We start from the raw sequence: 21,233 nt of genomic DNA on the forward strand, positions 1-21,233 counted from the left end.
GGGGCGATCTGGAGATTATGCTTAATGTATAGTTAATGTGATTTGGGCACTAACACAACCTTCACAGCCTCCGTGAGGCCACGGGCACTTGAGCACTTGATTTTTGAAAATGGGAATTCACTCTCAAGACCAGCATCCAGGGTTTAGACATAGAGTAGAGGTGGTTTTTTTTTTTTTTTTTTTAATTCTCTTGCTCATTTTATAAAATGTGCATTCAAAAAATAAATCTGGTCTGTATGAAGGAAGCTAGCTAACTACCCATTTAACTCTAGCAGCTGCCTGTGTGACCCGCCGGTGCTCTTTATAGGAAACGTCTAAATAATTGAAATCTTTAATTGGGTTAAAGAGATCCCTACCACATAGATGTTCTATAAATAAAAGAATGAGTAAATAATATCGTGGCCTTTCTTCCCTTCCCCTTAAAGAGACCATTTTGTTTTGTTTGCTCCAATAAGATCATTGTTCAGGGACACTCAAGTGAGGTTAGGTTTTGGCTGGGGCGGGGCTTTCCCAAGGAAATCCCTTGTAGTTTGCTTCAGGTGTACCTGCCGCCTTTCCCTCTGGCTACCCCACGAAAAACCAATCATTTGTTTGTCTTTGCTGTTAGTAGCCAGGCACCTGGGCTTTGCGTTTGCAGCCCAGGTCAGAGCAAGAAGTAAAGGCAGCAGGCTGACCTTGCCTCGTTATCTGAAATCAGACAGGTTTAAGTAGCCCAGGGAGCCTAAGCGACAGCTAGAGAAGAAAGGGAAGGAGAGAGAAATGCTTTATAAAGAGGAAGTGGTAAGAAAGTTCTGAATTTCAGCGTGACCTGTTCTGTCAGGTGATTCCTGTGGGGGAGGAGACATGAAAGGAAAAAAAAAAAAGTTAGGTAAAATGTCCTTATAAAGACAAAATCTATTTCTTTCCCGGCTGATGATTTGTCCTTCTAGTCACTTCCTGCCTTGTGACTGCGCACCCGGCTTTGACAAAGTTGTTCTGCAGATCAGAAAGAAGGGGGTTTCTGGTCACACGCCAGTACCACTGAGGACAGTTTTTCTACAAGGTAAATTTTCTTCATGTCTTTTTGTTGTTTCTAAGTGCTTACGATGTTTTGCTCATTGGGTGGCTCTGTTTCTGTGGATTGTGGGTTCTGCCTTCAGGGAACAGAGGTCCGGGCACCTGTCACTCGAGCCCTCTGCGAGCCTTGCCATGGTTTAACTGTCCCACCAAGCTACAGTTCAGAGGGGGGCCCCTCAGTTCTCTGGGGTGGCTTCTTCTCCGCTTACCCAATGACTCTTTTTTCCCCCCTTTTTAAACCAAACCATGTTCTGATTTATTTCTCTCGGTCCCTTTCAGGGAGGCAATTTACTGTGATTTTATCTGCCTTAAAATGTTTTCAGGAAAGTGCATATTGATCATTTAGATTGTGCTGCTCATTGGCCTAGTGGGAATAGTTTAATTTTAGCTCCTGTGGTTCTGTTTTTCTAAAAAGTTGCTTTGCAGTACTTGAGTGGATATATTCACATCTTGAGTCACGCGTTACCGAGTGTGTTACTGGGTATTTGAGTGATTTTGGCGCCAACGGTTTTTCATGGGTGTGTTTAATAACCACAGGGCATCTCAGGGGCCTCTCCTTCATTTATTTTGTAAAAATAAAAGCAATTTGCTTGCTTAATTGTACTGTTTTTACAGAATTGGCTGAACTATTGGGTAGGCTTATGACCAAACAAATGACTGATAAAAAACAGAAATCCTGATAGAGTTGATAGGAGATAGTCACTCCAGAAGCTCTGTTGAAATTGTAGGCCTTTGGTCTTGTAGCCTCAACCTTCATTTAATTATCCTTATCCAACAGTTATTAAGAACCATAGACCCGAGGATAAACATAAAAAGCCATTTGGGCTGGAAATGGATTAATTTAGCAGGAGGCTTATCAAAACCCATTTTTTTTTTTTCAGTAGAGCAACTTGTGTTCTAAAGTTATTTCCTCAGGACAACTTAAAAAAGAAAAACCATCTCAGTTGACAATGGGGGTTTATTCGCCATGTCTTCATTTTAAACTTACATAAATTGATCATAAACTGGTTCTTATTAAATAAACATTTTCAAAGAACATCTGCACAGGAGATTTGAATGGAATTAGTTGTGTGCCCATAAATGTGAATTTCTGAAAGTTGCAAAATGTGGCTATCCATATTGTTTTACACATCTTTCCTGAATGGTTTCACACTAGTAAGCATGTGGAAATCGGGGAGGAGGATCTGCATCCCAGAAAACAACAAATTAAAAAAAAAAAAAAAGCTCTGTCTTATTTCCAGTAAAACTATTAGTGAGAACAAAATAAATTAGAATGTAAAGGTGTATCAGTATTTTCCTTACTTTGTGAGGAAGTAAAACAGAATGTGATAAGTTAATTCAAAATAGAAAAAAAAAGTCTCTTGATTTAAATCAAGTTTAGACTGTTAAAGTGTCAACCAGATATTTTATAAAATACCCATTTCTCTTCATTTCAGCTCACCCCTAGTAACTTCAGGGAAAAATCTTCTGGGTCTTGTCCTTTGAACAAACACTGCTATGGTGGGACCTTTCATTCGCTATCTCAGGGATGATTTCATTGTCACATTTTAAATTTTGTCTCCTTTAGTTTATAATGGGGAGTATGCCTGAAACAATCAGTAATTTGGCAAATAATTTCAGTATTTAAATCTCATTTCTAATTCTTTTTCCTACCCCTTTGAAGAAGGGGAGGAGGCCAGCAAGTGAAATCTCGTTCAAATATTACCTACTTAGAGAAGACAAGTAATAATAATATTATTATAATATTTATATGTCCTTACAATGTGAAGCCACTCTTTATGCATCATCTCATGTAATTCTCTCAACTGCTCTTAGACCTGAGGAGTGGACTCAGCATGGAAGAAACTGGCCAAAGGTCCCTGGGCATTTGGAGGGTTGAGAGATGGTAGATAGCCAGGATTGTCGGCTCCATATTGCTTCTCTATAATCAGCTGTCTATTCTAGATCCCCTCTTCCACACCAGCATATTTTTCCCACATGTAGATCATTATAGACTTTTATTTCAGAAGCTGACTGGAGAGATCTTGGTGCTCACAATTTTAAGGGAGGGAGGAGGAGAGACGAGAGAGAGAGAGAGAAAGAAAGAGAAGAGGAAAAAAATTTGCAGTAAATCCAGAAGCGTTTTTATTTTTATAAGTAGGAGTTATCGTTGTGGGTTTCATGTAATAATAGAATAAAGAAGCATTCTCTTTAAATTTATAATTTTACTAAAGAATTGTGTGCCTTCACCAACTTGCCTCAACCACTTCCCCAACCTTATTTCTTGTCACTTCCTTCTGCTCTGGCTCTCCCCCATCCTCTCTTGGCGATGTTCTGGGTACACAAGACCACAAGCCGCCAGAAAGTTCCAAGCTCTTTCACTTTTTTTGCTCCAACTGTTGCTCCAATTGCTTTATTTGTAAAACTTACGGTCAGTTTTCCAGACTCACTTCAAGAAGCGTGTCCTTTTTGAGGTCTTCCCTACTGGACCCTTCCCCTGTCTCCCTTGCCCCCACTAACAGTTTCTCCTGTGTGTGCCTGCTTAGGGCTTTGATCTTAGAGTAAGTATAGCAGTAATCATACTGTTGTTTGCTGACAACCTGAGCTCCTTTTCTTGCTCTCCTAGCTCATGGGAGGTGCCTAATGACACTGACTGAATTGAAAAGTTGTCACAAGTATTTTCTGTCAGCTCCTTAGATATGCACGGAAGTCTTTTCTCTGACTTCACCTCTTAATATTTACTGAGATCCCCCAGTGACTGCTGTGAAAAAAGCTACAATAATCATACAATATTTTGTATTCTACCATGCTTCCTCTTTGCCAAAACACTATTCTTTATTTTAGCCTCAAAGCACTAACTATCGAGTTCAGGGTATTTAAGAAATTGTCTAATGACCACAACAAACAGACAAAATTATGATTTTCATTCTTTGAGCTAAAACTTAACTACTCTTAGCAAAACTATTGCACTGACAGTGGGCTTCTTTGATGACCGGAAACCCATTAACTTTTGCTTAATTACTTTGGATTATTCTAGAAAGTTCTCAAGTCAGCTTCTTGTTATTTACAAAATAAAGACCTTTTATGTTATACAGGAGAAAAGGCAAACAAATTTTTATATTAGTTAAGGTGAAATAAAATTAAGAAACTCGCTCATGAGATTATATTAATGAAGGGTCACAATTTATAAAGTAAGATTGTAAAAGTACTGGATTTTATGACTAATAGCAGATTTTATAACAGAGTGACATTATTTATATTAGTCTCATGGTATCTTTAGGGTTTTTTTTCAGCTGATTTCCCAACCTCAGAAATCAACTGAAATAAGGCTATGCATCTTCCCATTGAACCCCACAGGCATAAAAATTAGAATTAGAGCCCCACCAAAATATAAAACTAACCATCGTCAACCGATTCTAAGAGTTTCAAGTTTCCCTGTTTTGCCATGTGGCAATGCACTTAAATCAAAAAAGTGTTCATGTTTTGGCCACCTGGGTGACTCAGTGCGTTAAGCGTACAACTCTTGATTTCAGCTGAGGTTGTGATAGCAAGGTCATGGGTTTGAGCCCCATCAGGCTCCCTGCTCACTGGAAAGTCTACTTGGGATTCTCTCTCTCCCTCTCCCCGCCTCACTCACTCTCTCTTTAAAATAAATAACTAAATGTTTAAAAAAAAAAGTTTAAAGCTTTAAGTTAAAAAAACAAAAAACACATTTCACACTGTTTCCATTTTGAAGTTCTGAGAAGTTGCCACCACATTCTAGGGGCGTCTCCCTCAAGCTGCCCAGATGGCATCTCCTTTGGCTTTCCTCGGTTCCCTCCTGAATCAACTTCCTTAAACTATCAGACTGGCCCCATTGTTTTGGTTTGCCAGGTTTGGTGTTTACAGCAGTCTTCCCTGTAATTTCATCATCTCTCCATTTTGTAAGACACAGCGAGTAGCAGAGGGGGGGAATGGAAGAATTTCAATTTCTCACCCTAATAATAATAATAGCTGACACTTACCTATTACTTCGGACTGAGTATTTTCCTAAGTGTTTTTAACCATATTGATGCATTTAGTCATCGCTACAATCTTGTGAGGTGGTTAGGGTGTTATCTTCATATCTGAAGACAAGTTAATGCATTCAAATATTTTATTACTTTAATTTTCCACAGCTGAATCAGTTCTGTATAACTGCTAGATTCCAAGAGAAGTAATATTCTCCTGGAATAAACAGACAGTGACCATGGGGCTTATTTGTACCTAAGCTCTTGAGTTGAGCTCAAATAATCATAATCTATCCCAAATAAGTGCATTTATATTATAATTGTGTTTATCAAACAGACTTCTTCTTCGTCCGTCATCATCATCAGTATTTACCCCGCACCTCTGTGCACTTGACTAAGTATTTAGTTTTTACCAATTTATAGATCTCTGCGTGGGTCACAAAACATGACTTCTACCTCAAAATCTTTGAAAAGTTCCCCATCTTTGAAGGTTGGAATAATACTTTCAGTCAAATGGTCTTCACATTTTCTGATTGTTGTGACCAATAGACACAAATAAATTAAATAATTTAATATTTATGCTGAGGCCCATATACCCATATTTATACAGTATTGGCCAAATACAGGTGTCCTACAAACTGTGAAAGAATGAAAGAGTGTTTTAATTGTGGGTTGAAAATAGAGGGGGAAATGTGACCCACTTTTAAAGTTAAAATAAGTTTTGGTGAACTTCAGAGCCACACTTATGCGTCAGGCCCATTTGTAAGTTAAAAAGAGGCTTGTTTCTCAAATATGGTCATTCGTTTTTGTCTGGGGGGGGAAATGTTAAACTGAGCAACTAGCAAAGCCACAGTCCTGTGGTTGCAGTCTTGATTCTTGTTTTAGTCCAGCACCAATTGTATGACAGATGGACATTCTCTGTCTTCTCTCTCTCTCTCTCTCTGTCACACACACATATACACACACCTTCCTGAGTGGCTGAGCTGAAGTGGAAAAGAGATTATGTTCTCCACAGGCAGAAAAGCTAAGACACCAAATTCTACAGGCAAATGAATTATGCATGTGAATTGCAATCTCCTGGATAATTTGTTTTCCTTTTTTTCTCTGGTTGTACTTTCAAGAGGGAAGTGAATTAATGGAATAATTACTTTGCGTTTAAACAAGAGCCTGCGTTTTGATCCCCCAGTTGGGTCGTCAGCACCCAGATTTATGCAAGCTATGTATCCAAATATATGAATTTAAGAGGTGCACAGATGTATTTGTATAAAATTTACATATTCCTTTTGCCATTTTCTCAGGCAAAATTTAGAATTCAGCTTGCGTCTTTGTTAACCTCTGGTGTAGCATTTTAAAACGTGGGTCCTCTACACCTCCTTGACATCATCAGCTCAGGTTATTTTCACCACAAGGGGCCCTAAGGAGAAATCCAGGTGACATGTGCAAAGTGAAACTACAAACACAACGAGCGACATCTATGGTGCTGACTTTACTGCGCACCCCCTTCTTCATATTAAAAATGGGAAACAAACGTTCTCTGTTGTTTCCAGTGCTTTATAAACATTAAAAAAATTTACCCTTTGGAAAGATAGAATACTATGGTCACCTTGCAGACATTTTTCAGATTTTCCCCTTCCCTCATTGTCTTTCAGATTAAGATTTTTTTTTTTCATCAAAATATCCTTGACTCTTTGTTTCTTGCCAGTGACCACAGAGAAAGGCAATTACAATACTTCATCTGTTTGGTGATCATATAGACTGTATATAGTATATATTGTGTTTAACATTGTGTCTAATGTTAGCTTTTTAAACTTTGGGAGTAGGACTGTCCTTTCTCTGCATAAAACATGGTATTGGTACACAGAGGGAGAGCAAATTTGGATTCACTTTCTAGCCTTGTACTAAGTGTGGAGCCTGAGCAAGTCTCCATTTCTTCATCTGTAAAATGGGGGAAAGTACTGTTTCCTTGGTCTGTTCTTGGGTTCATTTTCCTCTTCCTCTTCCCCCACCATCAGCCACTGTGCACACTTCACTCTACTACACACCTCACTACGGACTGACTGGGCCCTTACTATTTTGGTAGGTGCCATGCTAAACCCTTGACATATATTTACTCTTCCATTTTCACACCAAAGCCAGATAAGGTCAATGTGGTCCTATTCTTATAACAGATGACTGAACTGAGGTTTGGGGAAGGTTACATCTGAGGTCCCAGAGCCAGTACGTGCCAGAGCCAAGATTTACACCCTGCCTCTTTCCCATTTTATAGTCACAGTTTCTTGAAGGTATTTTAAAATTTTGACAAATGAAATGTTATCACAAATCCCGTTGTCAGTTGGTATTGGTAAGTATTTGCCAACCAAACCGTGGCTTCCAACAGTGAAGATAAGTATAGCCCATCAAATTAATACAAATTTCCTGCCTTTGTGTATCTGTTAGTCCTCATTTTGTTTTTTATGAGAATGAGCTTGTCGTTAGAGGTTCTAGAACAACTACCCCATGGAGCCTATAGAAAATGAGGCCATATTATTAAGAACTATTAAGTCACTGCTAATATACAAATGTGGGCTGCACATTGTCTTGGTAGTTTTCCAGCTCCAACAGTAATAGAGGAAATGCCTGGAGAACCAGGGAGCAGAGAGAAGTAGGGTCCAGGATGACGGAATCAGTCGCCGGGCACTGGTGCAGCCCTGAGACCAAGGAGGCATGGGCCGATGGTCCATAGTCTCATTTCTTTTTGTAACTCATGGTGGATGTGGTCAGGCTTTTAAAGTTGCTGTACATTTTCCTCCTTTGGCCACACTTCCTTAACTGTTAGTAGGTATTTTCCATCATTAGTATTTCAGGCGAGGCTAAGCCCAGAGCCCCTTGACAAGTCAACCTGAGATCAGCCAGTATCAGTGCCACCAGCTTCTCATCTGTGGCATCCATCACTCCTGCAATGCCTTTTGAAACTGTCTTCAAAGACTCTGGATGAGAAGTGTAGTAAAAGAGCCCAAAGAAGCCAAGCTAAGGACAGTTGAAGATAAAACATAGATGTGAAATCTAGATTTATACACACACACACACACACACACACAGAGCATACATACAGTTAAATGTGGATTTTAGGTGGTGACTATATAATATTTTATACAATTTATAGTGGAAGTTGAGTTTGTTCCCCACGATAATTTTATGAAAGTTCTTTTTTTAAATTTTCCCCTTCATTTCTTGACTCCTTCCTTCCTTCCTTCACCAAGCACTGTTGTATACAATTTAAACCCTTTGTCTCATTGAATTCTAACGCAGCCCTATGGAGTGAGCCCTGTAAACTGCATTACTAATGTCCCTTTTTTACATATGAACATATGAAGAAACTGAGGCTCAGAAAACTTAAGGAACATGTACAGAAACACATAGCAAGAAGCAGTTGCATAGAAACTCATCATTTTTTCACCATACCACGCTGCTTCCTATTTATTATAGATATACAAATATACATATAATTTCCCAAAGGAAGGCAAGATCACTAGCATTTGTTCTTTCTTTTCTTTCTTTCTTTCTTTCTTTCTTTCTTTCTTTCTTTCTTCCTTTCTTCCTTCCTTCCTTCCTTCCTTCCTTCCTTTTTTCCTTTCCTTCTTTCTTTCTTTCTAATTACACTATGTTAGTCACCATACAGTGCATCATTAGTTTTTGATGTAGTGTTCCATGATTCATTGTTTGCGTATAACACCCAGTGCTCCATGCAATATGTGCCCTCCTTAATACCCATCCATGGGCTAACCCATTCCCCCATCTGATCATTAGCATTTGGATGAGGTTTAGGGGATGCCTGACATGTCTTTTTGCTGGCTTGAACAGGGTAGCAATGGGAGAAGCTGTAAACTATGGAGCCCAGGCCATTCTTGAAAGGTGTGGGAGAAGAACCTCCTCCCACTTTCCTCTCCATCTACCTCCCTAAGCTATAAAGCACATTTCATGGACTTTGCATCTCAACAGATTTGTTTGTTTGTTTGTTTGTTTTTACTGTTAGGTAGTTTAAATGTGAATGGACTTCTGTTTTTCCCATATCTTGGCTAGACCAAACAAACTAGCATTCTCCAGGCTCTACTTCTCCTTTCAGACCAATCACTGACTCACTGTGAGACTCTGGGGAGCAACTTCACTTTTCTGGGCCCCCATTTCCCATTTTGTAACATGTCCAGTTCCTTCCTCACTCTGTAGGGCTGTATTTTTTAGATGGGAGATGGTGATATGAGGAGAAAGCTATGTCCATACAAAAGGCAGAAATGGCTTCTAGGTGCAATCATTTTATTGCCTGAGAAGGTTGGAGAGTGTCTTACCTAGAGGACATGCTGTAAGCATTGTGACTGAAGATAGCAAGGAGAGCCTAGACCACCAAGGTTTTTCTTCTAGAAACAAGAGGAAGGCAGCCATGCTGGCACTTCCCCAAATTCTTCTGGGAGCTGCCTTCAGGGCCAGTCATGCCAACCCCCCAGCAGCTTCCTTGGCAATCTTCTCAGGCTTGTCTCCTCACTTTGCGGGACTGTTTTCTCTTATATGGTAGTCCCCCTTTCCCATGGTTTCGCGTCCACAGTTTCAGTTACCAGAACGTCGTCCTTCGGACGTATTTTCAGAAGGTCAAAGGTCAACAGTGGCCTACTAGTTGTATATCACTGTGCCTCCGTCATTCACCTCACTTCATCTCATCACACAGGCATTTTATCATCACACATCTTCACAAGAAGGGTGAGTACAGTGCAATAAGAAATCCTGAGAGAGAGACCACACTCACATCAGTTTTATTGCAGAATATTAGAATTGTTCTCTTAGCTACTATTGCCAGTCTCCTACTGTGCCTGCATTGTAAATTAAACTTTATCATAGTTGTGTATATATAAAGGAAAACATAGTATTTGTAGGGTTTGGTACTATCTGTGGTCTCAGGCATCCACTCAGGATCCGGGAACGTCTACCCCACAGATAGGGGGGTACCACTGTATGAAGAAACAGAGGGCCCTTTTCCATTCTGTCTTTTTGGAAAATTCCAACTAGTTCTTTAAGATGTAACTCAATGAAGGTCAGTATCACCGCCTTTGGACAGCTTTCCCTTCTCTTCTGGGACAGAGTTAAGTGCTTCCCTCTCCCGGCTCCCATAGCACCATGATCATAACCCCTTGGAGTGTGGAGGTCAGGCTGGCCTCTGAGATGCACTGGCTTCTTCTTTCATAGGACAGGTTGTCATGTAAGAGCAGGGATTTCCCCCTCTTCATCTTTGCATCTCCAGCACCTAAAAGGAGGCCAGCGCTTTATGAAATATGATTGGTTGACAGGTGTGGAGCTTCTAACAAAGATCAGCCCTCGTGCACCAGAGGCAGGAGGCATGGGCAGGGAAAGGCAAGATCCCCCTTGAGGTGTTTTCTCGCTCTTAACTCTTCCCTCAAGATGGTGAGGAATTGCAGAGAAGAAACATTTAGAACATCTCAAAAGAGCCCAGGAAGAGCCCCAGCCATAGGTAAAATCTTGCAAAGGGTGTGTGTCCTTCATTTACACGAGGTCAGAGCTGCATAACCCCAAAGGAGAGCAGAGAACCTTAAGATGCAGAAATCCAGTGGTCACGGGCACAAGGAAAGCTGCCTCCAGTAAGACCTACACAGTGTTGGCCTGTAGTGTGGGGCAGTGTCTGTGCTGTCCCCTGCCCCCCTGGGCTCTGGAGTAAGCGTAAGGCTTCCCTGGTCATAGCAAGGTAACCCTGAGCCCATTATTAAAATCTCAGTTCCCTCATCTACAAAGAGGAAATCACAATAATGCTCTATAGGATTGTGGCTAACGTTAAATGTGATAATGCATATAAAACACTTAGCATTGACTAACCATTCACTGAATATTGGCTGGCCTTCCCATTTGTCCTTTAGCTCTTGTTGTCTCTGACTCCAACATAGATGGAGAGAACATTCTATGAAGAGAATAAGGATTAATCATCCTGTATGAATATGAAAAAAGGCTCCTCATCTGTGGAAATCCAGGTCAATGTCACTTCTTGCGGGGGCCGTGCTTGGCTCTCCAGGGGAGAGCTCTTCTCCCCCTTCCTGTGGATCTAAATTTCCCTTCATATTCTAGTGACTGGAATCCATCTTCCATACTAAGCAGGCTGGGGCCACATCTAATCCTTGTGTTGCCAACATCTAACCCAGGACCTGCACAGAGCAGGTATTTGGCAAATATTTATTGAAAGAGGAAATGTACAGACATATTTTCATAGTCCAGATTGTTCCATGCAAATTACATCCAGGGGACCTCTAGCACCCATTCCTCACTGTTTCCTGGGTGCTCCTGGCTCTTGGACTTGGAGCCGCCCAGCTGCTCTGCCCCTCCTTTAGCTCACAGCTGTGTCTCCGCAGGACTCCTGTCAAAGTCAGACACTGTACTTAGAGACCCACTGCCAAGCATCACAGACAGCCAGCAGGGTTTCCAGAGACAGCTTGAAGGATCCCCAGGCCCAGGCTTTGCTACCACACAAGAAGAAACCCGCTGGCAACTGGCCGGGCTGGGCCAGGGAGCCTTCCGCAGCCGGTTAGAAGACTGCCTAGGGACACTAGCCTCTCTTCACCCCCATAGCAACTCAGCAAGGTCATTCTTCCAGCAACATGGTTTCACAAAATTTGAAACATTCGCTCGCTTGCTTTAGGCCTTTGTCCCTTTCCACGGAAGGGATATTTTTAGCATGTGCCCAAGAATATTATCGTTAAACTCTTCAAAGGAGGTAAGAGTAGACTTCTCAAGCCCTGTATGATGTCAGTTAATGGGTTTGTTCGTTCACCTGGTTACCTGCCAGGTGACAGCTCCATGAGGTGACTTCTGGTCTAGATGTCCAGCAGTGATCTCACAGTCTGCTGAAAGAGTGGATGTGGACCCAGAAGCCACATGCTCAGGTCAGGACCAGAGCTGAGGGTAGGAAAAGCTCACTGATCCCCACCTGACAGCCAGAAGAACAGAGTTTCTGAAACCATGCAGATGTTTCTAGAAGTCTGAGGGTGTCATTTTAGTTTTTATCTGTGAATTTGGCATTTTATCTTTTGAACATTGTGCCTCAGGGTGAGTTGTTTTAATGGGGTTTGCTTTTTTTGGTTACAAAGGAAAATCAGAGGACCTCAATGCAAAGTCAAGAAAAAAAAAAACACCCAGACGAAGTCATTTACCTAGCCCTGGTCATTTTAACCTAGAAGATGCCAATAGTGTAATAGGATTTAGCACCTGTTGTTTGTAGCCCAGGACCTAGGACCTTTGTGACCTGACAGTATCTTCTCAATACCTAGAGAAGTTTTTTTTTTTTTTTCATTAAGTTCTTCTTCATGTACAGGAAACATATGAAATTATATTTATTAAATATTTGAAATCATGGGGGAATTACACTTACTGTATATTAAGCAGGTCTTACTTTAAGAACAGCATGACCTCTTGAGTTTGAAAACTTATAACGGAAAGAGGAAAAGGAAGGAGGCCCAGACTCCAATCCGAGTGCACTCTGTGGCAGGAAGAGGTTGGCCAGATAGATTATCTCTATGGTCCCTTCTCCTCTACATTCTATGACTCTGTTCTTCTTCTTTTTTTTTTTAAGATATTTTTTATTTATTTGGCAGAGAGAGATACAGCGGGAGAGGGAACACAAGCAGGGGGACTGGGAGAGGAAGAGACATGTTTCCTGCTGAGCAGGGAGCCCGATGCAGGACCCTGGGATCATGACCTGAGCCGAAGGCAGAGACACTTTAGAACTGAGCCACCCAGGCGCCCCTGACTCTGTTATTCTTATGTCGTCATTTAAGGAAGTTGCCATAGACCCAGAATATAGCAAAGGAAACTATTAAAGGTTTGGAAGATAAGTCCCCCAAAACAGGTTAAAATAATTAAAAAAAAAAAAAAAAGGCTTGGTGGCGATCACTTAAGGCATGTGACAGAATTTTTATGAATTGAGCTGCTTCTGTAATTCCCTCTGAGAATAGCCCAAGAGAGAGCAAGTTTTCATCGTATCAGAAAAGATTTAGGTTACAGGTAGGGATATGAGACACCAGAGAGGTGATAGGGTTTCCTTATTTGGATATTTTTAAGAAAATAGTAGGTGGCTGTCTTTCTGGGACAGTTTGCATATAGCCTTGCCTAGAAACCGGGAGTGAACTGGATCAGCATGTCTTAAGCTGTTCACAGATTTGACATCTCAGAAAGCAGGTCCCACGTGCTGCTTTGGTAACTTCCCTGCTCTGTGTTGAGCCACCAAGCAGGGGGTGTCTGCCTTGGTCAGTGAGGAGAATGCATGAGGACAGAGATTTACCTGCTGCTGAGGTAAGGGCAGGAGCCGGGAGGGGATGGGAGATGCTGTGCCTCCCCGAGAAGGCCCATCGGGGTGACTGCCACGGCTCCTGATGGCCCCTGTCCCTATTTCTAGGCCCATTTGAAATACACCTTCTCTGGGCTCTAACTTGTGTACACACTTACCAGCTAGTGAATAGACTTGGAACTTTTTAACATGGAAGGGATTTCATCTCCCAATTTATAGATGAGGAAACAGAGGTCCAAGGAGGCAAATTGGAGCCTGACAGTCCTCAGACAGTATGCTAGGTCTCCCAGGCCCCAACGTGAGGCTCTGTGTCCCAATTCTCCTCGGTTATTTCGGTTAAGGTTTCCTTGGAGATGTACATGTGTATAAATTATCTGGCTACCTTTTTGCATGGCTGATTTAGATGTTTGCTCTTTTTACTTTTTGGTAAGTTTCTGTGCTAATTTCTTACTCTTGGTAATCTTTTTTCCTCTCACAGCCCTGTTTCATTTGTCTGTTTTTGATCTTCAAAACTTTTTGCATTGTGTTAACCATCTTGCATTAAGTGAACTAAAATCTGTGCATCACATTTGAAACCTGACATTTAACTGTGGGCTTCTTGAAGCCCGAGGCTTTGCAGTCCCTGTGCTTGTAGTCCAGCTATAAGAGTGGTGCTTTGCACCTAGTCTAGTAGAGGATGAGAAAGAATGAATGACTGAACAATGAATGAATGGTGTCTGATATTGAGGTAATTGAATAGTACGTAATCTGCTAGTCCATAATAATGTTTAGCATTTTGAAACGATCCAAGGATACCCTGACGTTTCAGTAGGGAAGAGTCTGGATCTCAAAGTCTTCGTGGTAGAATGCAGAATGAAGGGTAGCTGCAGATTTTCAAGATGTTAACCCCAGAGGCGTCATTGTCTACAGCCTAGGGAAGGAGAGAGATGACAAAGCATCGAGGGCTTCCATACCTACAAGGCTGGCTATCCCCTCTGCTTGCAAGACGTTTGCTCTGTGTCACATCCATAATGGCTCTGAGCAACTCGGTAGAAAACAGGTGGCATCAGGGGTATGCTGGCGTGGGGGAGGGGGTGGGGGTGGGGGGAGATGGGAACTCCATGGTTGGTGACTGAGCCGAGTTCTGTGTGCTATGCTTTGTACAGCTTCCAAAGCCCCTCAACCGTGATCAGACCACAGAGGCTCCCAGAACGGCATGTTCACTCGGTTTGGAGTAACCTTGCCTTCTGGCTTCCCGGGAGAGTTTACAGGCCCGAGATAGCCAGAGATAGCCGGAGAAGAGAGCAGCCAAGTCTGTGGCCCTGCCTCACTCCTTCCTGGTCTGTGCCGCAACCCCCTCACTCCTTCCTGGACCTTTACCTCCAATGCTGCAGAGACTTGAGTTCTGGGCTCTGGAGCAGCCCTTGGGGAAATCAGTGTATCTGCAGGGAGAAAAAAGACCATCCAAAGAAGATTTTTGACTCGACAGAAGAATTCATAAGAGCTCCTTTAAACGGCCACCTATATTTGAGGCTCTTCATCATGATTTGGCTCTTAAAAACAAAGTCATTTTTAAAAAATATTTTCAGACTCTTCCTTTATGTAAAACTTTAGAATATCTGTATCCATAGAGGAATAGTATCCCAAGAAGATACAGTAAATTACTGGTGGGTAGGTCCCCTGCAGTGGGCAACTTTGTAACACGAAGGGGATCAAATGACCTAAAGCAAAGCTTCTCCCTTGTCTCAGTTTATCATGATGGCTTCTTAAAAACTTAGGGGCATTTTATTTTGCTTCGGACTCCTGTGTATTTTATGTTCCTCTTCTTCAGGCAGCATAGTCTAGCACTAAGATTGCAGTATTAATGATGTTCTCAATTACATGTTGTTTTGGATTATTGACCGAACGTTCGCAAGTTGTATAGTTTTCTCCTCTCTGTGTATTGAAATTATCGAGGTAGAGCTAGGAATCTGGGTCCTGAGTTTCCAGTTTTACTTTACCCAGTGTGTCAAGTTGCAGGAAAAGTAGGACACATTCAAAAGAGTCCCAGGCAGTGTGATGCCAGGTTACAGATGCCTCCCTGATCCTCACAGTTATATAACCGGGCATCAGTATATCGAACCAAAATACTGACCAGCTCACCACTACCCCCTCTAGGAAAGGAATCTAGCCCGTGAGCATCTCACTCTGGGCAAGTCACCTTTTCCATCCTTTCTGCTGCTTTTCATTATCACTTAGGAAACCCCTCAGAGAAAATTTAGCTTACATTTTTGCATTTATTTTTAGAGAATGTATTTCCTTCTGTAAATTCCACAGCACTGTGTTCTCTAGTAACCTCCTGCAAATAGTTTCTGTATCCCAACTTTAGGGAAGTTGAGTCAGGTGCTTTTATTCTAAGTGGCCATTATCAGAAATTCTCTTTCACTATTGATCTGGAAACTACCAGCCCCCTCTAAGCTAAGACTCAAAACTCACCAACCTAAGGAAGTGAGCGGGTTTTGTGGCTTTGGCAATTTGGAGGAGGATTTTGTTTTCTTAAGACTTTAGAAATAATTTCATAAAAATGAACAACCAGTACTTTCTTTGGCCAAATGTTGAGATTTTATAGGTATTGATTTAATTTAAGTGAATTGAATAAATTTAAGTGCTTACAGGAAAACTAGCAGCCAAATGTGACTTAGATGAATGGTTTGAGTCTGTCCCCTTAGATTCATGATTTGGCAGTGATTCAAAAACAGGGTTCCGAAATTCACCACTGATTTGCAAGAGACATTAATAAGGAATAAAGAATATGCAATGGAATATTAGTCAGCCATCAAAAGGAGGAAGTCCTACCATTTATGAGAACATGGATCGACCTCAAAGGCTTTACGCTAAATGAAATAAGTCAGACAGACAAAGACGAATACTGTCTGATCTCACTTATATGTGGAATCTAAAAAATAAAAAAGAAAATAGCTGAAACTAAATTTATGGAAGAAGAAATCAGACTTGTGGTTACTAGAAGTAGGTGGTAGGGGAGGGGAAATTGGAGAAAGGTAGTCAAAAGGTATGAACTTCCAGTCACAAGAGAAACAGTTCCTAGGGTTGCGAAGTACACAGCTAGCGCTGTTGTGTGGTAGCCAGGAGAACTGAGGAGAGTAGATCCCAAGAAGAAAAATTTTTCCCTTTATTCTTTTCTTCTTTCTTTTCCTTTTATTGTATCTGTATGAGAAAATGGATGTTAGGGGAACCTCTTCTGATCATATGTAAATCAAACTATCATGCAGTAGGCGTACACTGACACAGTGAGGCATGTCAATGATTTCTCCGTAAAACTGGAAAAAACAAAATGGGGCCTCAGTTAATGCAGGAGCAGCAGCGTGGAACCAGGAAGGAACATGCCTTCCTTGGCCACTTCCTTCAGGCTTCAAAGGGCTCAGCTCATCACATCAGGGCAGCGAGCTTGCTAGAGGCTGCCTCCCACCTGTCAGTAATTTGCAAACCGAAACCCTAACTTAGTATCCTTATGAATCTGACTACCCTGATTATAACCCTAACCTTCAAATGTGCCTGAAGTGGGCTTTTTTTTTTTTTCCAGGCAAATACATTAGTAGGCTGTGTAAAGTACCTAATCTTTGATTCTAACCCCAGGAATATCCTTCTTAGAAACATTCTGATCTGCATGTTTTTAATTCCCTCCTCTTCCTGCTTCTCTGTTTTGTGAACGTGCTGTGATTTGCACGTCCAGTTCAATTAGTTCAAGGGTCTCTTCTAAGTCACGGACCTTAATGGTCCTCTTAAGGGTATCTCCATCCTCTTCCTGTTCTGCTCACCAGCAACTACATTTAAAACTCCAGCCTTGCTTTGAAAACATGTGCATAGACAAAGCATTTCATCTCATCAAAACTTTGGTTTTCTTATCTATAAAATGAAGGAGTCATAATAAATTATTTCATAGGTTCCTTCTGCCTCTAGAAGTTAACATGTGTTTCCAGGACTTTCTGTTCATTCTTATAGTAAATGAGACCCTCTCATAGCATAGCTATTCATGCTTGCGCCCAAAACAACACAGTAGCACATTAACTTGGGCTGTTGACTAGTCCTTCTCCAGCTCACCTTTTTAAAGTTTGTATGTATGTGTGTATTTATTTACTGATTTAAGAGTGCCGGGGAAAGGGGGAGGGAGAGAAGGTCAAGCAGACTCCCCACTAAGCATGGAGCCCCGATGCATGGGGCTCGACACAGGGCTCCATCTCACACGAGCTCTGAGATCACAACCTGAGCCGAAACCAAGAGTCAGATGCTTAACTAACTGAGCCACTCAGGCGCCCCATCCAATTCACCTTTTCAAATAAATTTTCCTTTAGCTTTTTAATTACTGAAGGATTTTGGATTTTTGAAATGTGATGGCTGACTCTCTATATGGCTTCTCCAAGTTGATCTTCCCCATTTATAAATCTCTCAGAAAGATGCAGTTCTCCAGATGCTTGGGCTTTTCGTCTTGACCTACTTGCTGTGGTTTAAAAATCACGTGGCTTTAAAGTAATGCATTTTTTACCCCCCTTTCTAGGTTTTTAATTTGAATGGGCCATGCAATTTCTATGCTAAAACATTTTCTCTACTTTTTCATTGCAGCATGATCTTCAGATTTTCCTTCTCGCTTAATACTATAACTTTCATTTCTTCTTTGGCCCTGCTCTTGACCCTTAAAATGCCATCTTTTTTTTACCTTTACTTGTGTTTTTCACCAGTTTCTTACCATGCTTTACAACCTCAAACTCTATGTCGAATGATAGAGCTAAGTTTAGGCTCAGAGATCCCATTCAGTCTCCTTACCTTTAACATTGCTTCATGTTTCTAGAGTAACTAGGTCAGTGTAGATGTCCCATGCCTAAAATGAGGAGTAGCACCTGGCTTGTAGTAGACATTCAGAAAGTATTTGTAAATGAGTGAGTGTCTCTCGTAATCCCATGAATATCCATGAACCAAGAAGTGATAGGACACTTAAAAACCAAGAAAGGCCAGCCGGCTTAGGGCTTTAGACCAGATTTTGTCAAAGATCTTGCTAAAATAGGATGGAGGAGAGCCTTCTCTTCATGACTACAGGGAATATTTGTAAAGGCATAAGGAAGAACCTGGCCAAATTAGTCACAAGGATTTAGTAAAGGGTAAAAAGTTAACGTGCTAATTTCTTAACCCAGAAGCCTTGTTTTCCTAACATGTGAAAGCATGATCTTCCTAAGCTAGAAGGTTCTCGGTTATAGTTTTTTTTTAAATCTCCCAGGAAATATACATATTAGACAGCTAATGAATAATTGCTGGGTGAACAAATGAGTGGACGAAATGAATGTCTAACACAAGTGTGAAGGCATTGAACCTGAACAGATAGCACAAGTGAAGAGAAAACACTTGAGAATGGAATCCTGGCTACCCACCTCCCTGGCTATGTGATCTGAGATACATATCCTAACTTCTCTGAGCATCTGTTTCCTGTTCTACAAAATGGGACTACGTACATTTATGCCATCAGATTTCATTGAGGGACATTGTAACAAACACAAAGCTGTGTTTACTGCATCCCTCAGGTGTCCTCTCCTTGAGGCCTGGGTGAAGGGATTGCCATCAGACCTCAGTTCTGTGGCCCTAAAAAAATTGGTTTGTTTGGCTTATAGTGATAGAGTAAATTCTGTAACTAATGACATTTTCCTTTTTGCATTAGCTTCTGGAGAACTTGGAGCTAGATTTTCAGCTTCTTTCTAGCAAAATATTCAGTCTTAACTCTGAATTTGGAAGAGTAAAGCTCCTCCCTGCCATTATCTTATTTTTGCCCATACTTATTTCTTCTTAACAATTGAATGATTTTGGGGTGCCTGTGTGGCTCAGTCAGTTAAGCATCTGCCTTCAGCTCAGGTCATGATCCCAGGGTCCTGGAATGGAGCCTGGCATCTGGGGAATCCCTGCTCAGTGGGGAGTCTGTTTCTCCCTCTCCCTCTACCCCTCCCTCCTACTCAGGCTCTCTCTCTTACTCTCTTTCTCTCTCAAATAAAATATTTTTTTTAAAGTTATATCAAAAAACAAAAAATATTGTATGATTTTATTCATTTAATTCTTAGGTTTGGATATAATTTTGTAACCTGACTCAAATTGTTTTGGGGATAGGGCTTGGTGGGAGGGGGGGAGGTGGAGGATGGATGGGAGGAGAGGTTGAAAAAAGAAAAAAAGGAGGAGGGAGACAGAGAAAGGCAGACAAAAAAAGGAAAGGGAGTGAAGATGGCAAGAAGTCAGCTAGCATTGCCTGTCCCCGAGGGTCCCCGTGCTGTGTAACTGATGTTTGCTTGTACCCTTAAGTTCTACACAGGTTTACCTTCAGAAAACCCAAGGAAACTTTTTTTTTAAATATTTTTATTTATTTATTTTTTAAAAAAGATTTTATTTATTTATTTGACACAGAGAGATCACAAGTAGGCAGAGAGGCAGGCAAAGAGGGAGAGAGGAGGAAGCAGGCTCCCTGCTGAGCAGAGAGCCTGATGTGGGGCTCAATTCCAGGACCCTGAGATCATGACTTGAGCTGAAGGCAGAGGCTTAACCCACTGAGCCACCCAGGTGCCCCCCAGGGAAACTTTTTAGATACATAAGGTAAATAATAAAATTTTTATGGATAATAAAACATATTTGTAGAGGAGTTGAAATAGCAACAGTATCTAATTCTCTGACTTTCAAATCCTGCTTCCTTGGGTTCCCACAAGTACATACGGTGACAAGAAGAGGGCTAGTGGCAGCAAGGGGACATTTGGGATTTTTCAACCAAAGCCTCTCAGAGTTGTTCTTTTTCACTTGTTCACTTTTATCTACATTTAAAACTTCTGTTAAAAAACGATTTGGGGGAAATAAAAGTTTGAAGCCTCTGATAAAGGTACATGACAGAATAGTTTGTGGATAATAGATGTGGATTTGCAAAATTGAGCATAAGGCATTCTTGGCCTCTAGGTTTAAGTGTTAAAACTGTTGTTTTCTGTGGTTGTTGGTTGCCACTGAGAACAAGCACAACACTAGAAAATGCTATGACTATACAGAAAAGGAAATTCGTTTAAAACAATATCCCGCAACAAACGTAAAATGGTTTTAAAAATCAGTAACTTCACTAAAATGTTCAAATTATAATTCCATGTAAAAAATACCCCATCATCCACACTCCCACCCCACTCACTCATCCTCTCCCCACCAGGAAATCCTGTAAACTTTAGCAGAACTCCGATTTGAAATATCTGGTGGGAATTAGCCAGGGGCATGGGGAATATAATCCATGCTCTGTTTCATTCTTTTTCTACCCACTAGGGGGCAGCAATAAAGCGCAGGGAAAGCAGAATAACTCTAGCACTAGCATTAACTTTTCTCAGCAAGACTAGCCTTTCTGAAAAAAGAACACCTAAAAAGTCCCTCAGACTCCCATATATGAATTATTAGAGGGTTAGGTTCCCTTCCTCCTTCTCTAAATATTTAGAGAACTTGGAAAACTCCCTTTGAAGTTATAAAAGTTAACTGTTGGCTTGGCCCAACATATTTATTTTCAATGTGAACATGACGCCGCCTCTAAAAAAGACATTTATGTAACAGTTAAGTGTTACAGTTGTGTATTACCATGTAACACACTATTCCAAGACTTGGTGACTTAAAGCAGCAATCATTTATTCTGTTGACTGGGCACTGCTAGATGATTTTTCTGCCCCATGTCATTTGACTGGGACTGTGGACATCCAGGGTCTCAAATCAGGTGGAACATCTAAAATGACCCACTCCAGGGATGCCTGAGTGGCTCAGTTGGTTAAGCATCTGCCTTCGGCTCAGGTCATGATCCCAGGGTCCTGGGGTCGAGTTCCATATTGGGCTCCTTGCTCAGTGGGAAGCCTGTTTCTTCCTCTGCCTCTGCCCGCCACTCC

General features: G+C 41.3%; 1 protein-coding gene across 1 annotated transcript in view; it reads left to right on the plus strand.

Moving 5' to 3' along the window:
• Positions 1-569: 569 nt before the first annotated feature.
• The window catches only part of LOC111147163 (lymphocyte cytosolic protein 1), a 54,768-nt gene continuing 34,104 nt past the window's right edge, over positions 570-21,233 (plus strand). Inside the window, exon 1 of the mRNA XM_022503060.1 lies at positions 570-1,042. Coding sequence (XP_022358768.1) covers positions 913-1,042 — 130 coding nt within the window. The 5' untranslated portion in view covers positions 570-912. The remainder of the gene's footprint in view (positions 1,043-21,233) is intronic.

The sequence above is a fragment of the Enhydra lutris genome, unplaced genomic scaffold, assembly GCF_002288905.1.
Source record: "Enhydra lutris kenyoni isolate GAN:26980312 unplaced genomic scaffold, ASM228890v2 scaffoldscaffold15, whole genome shotgun sequence".
NCBI lineage: Eukaryota > Metazoa > Chordata > Mammalia > Carnivora > Mustelidae > Enhydra > Enhydra lutris.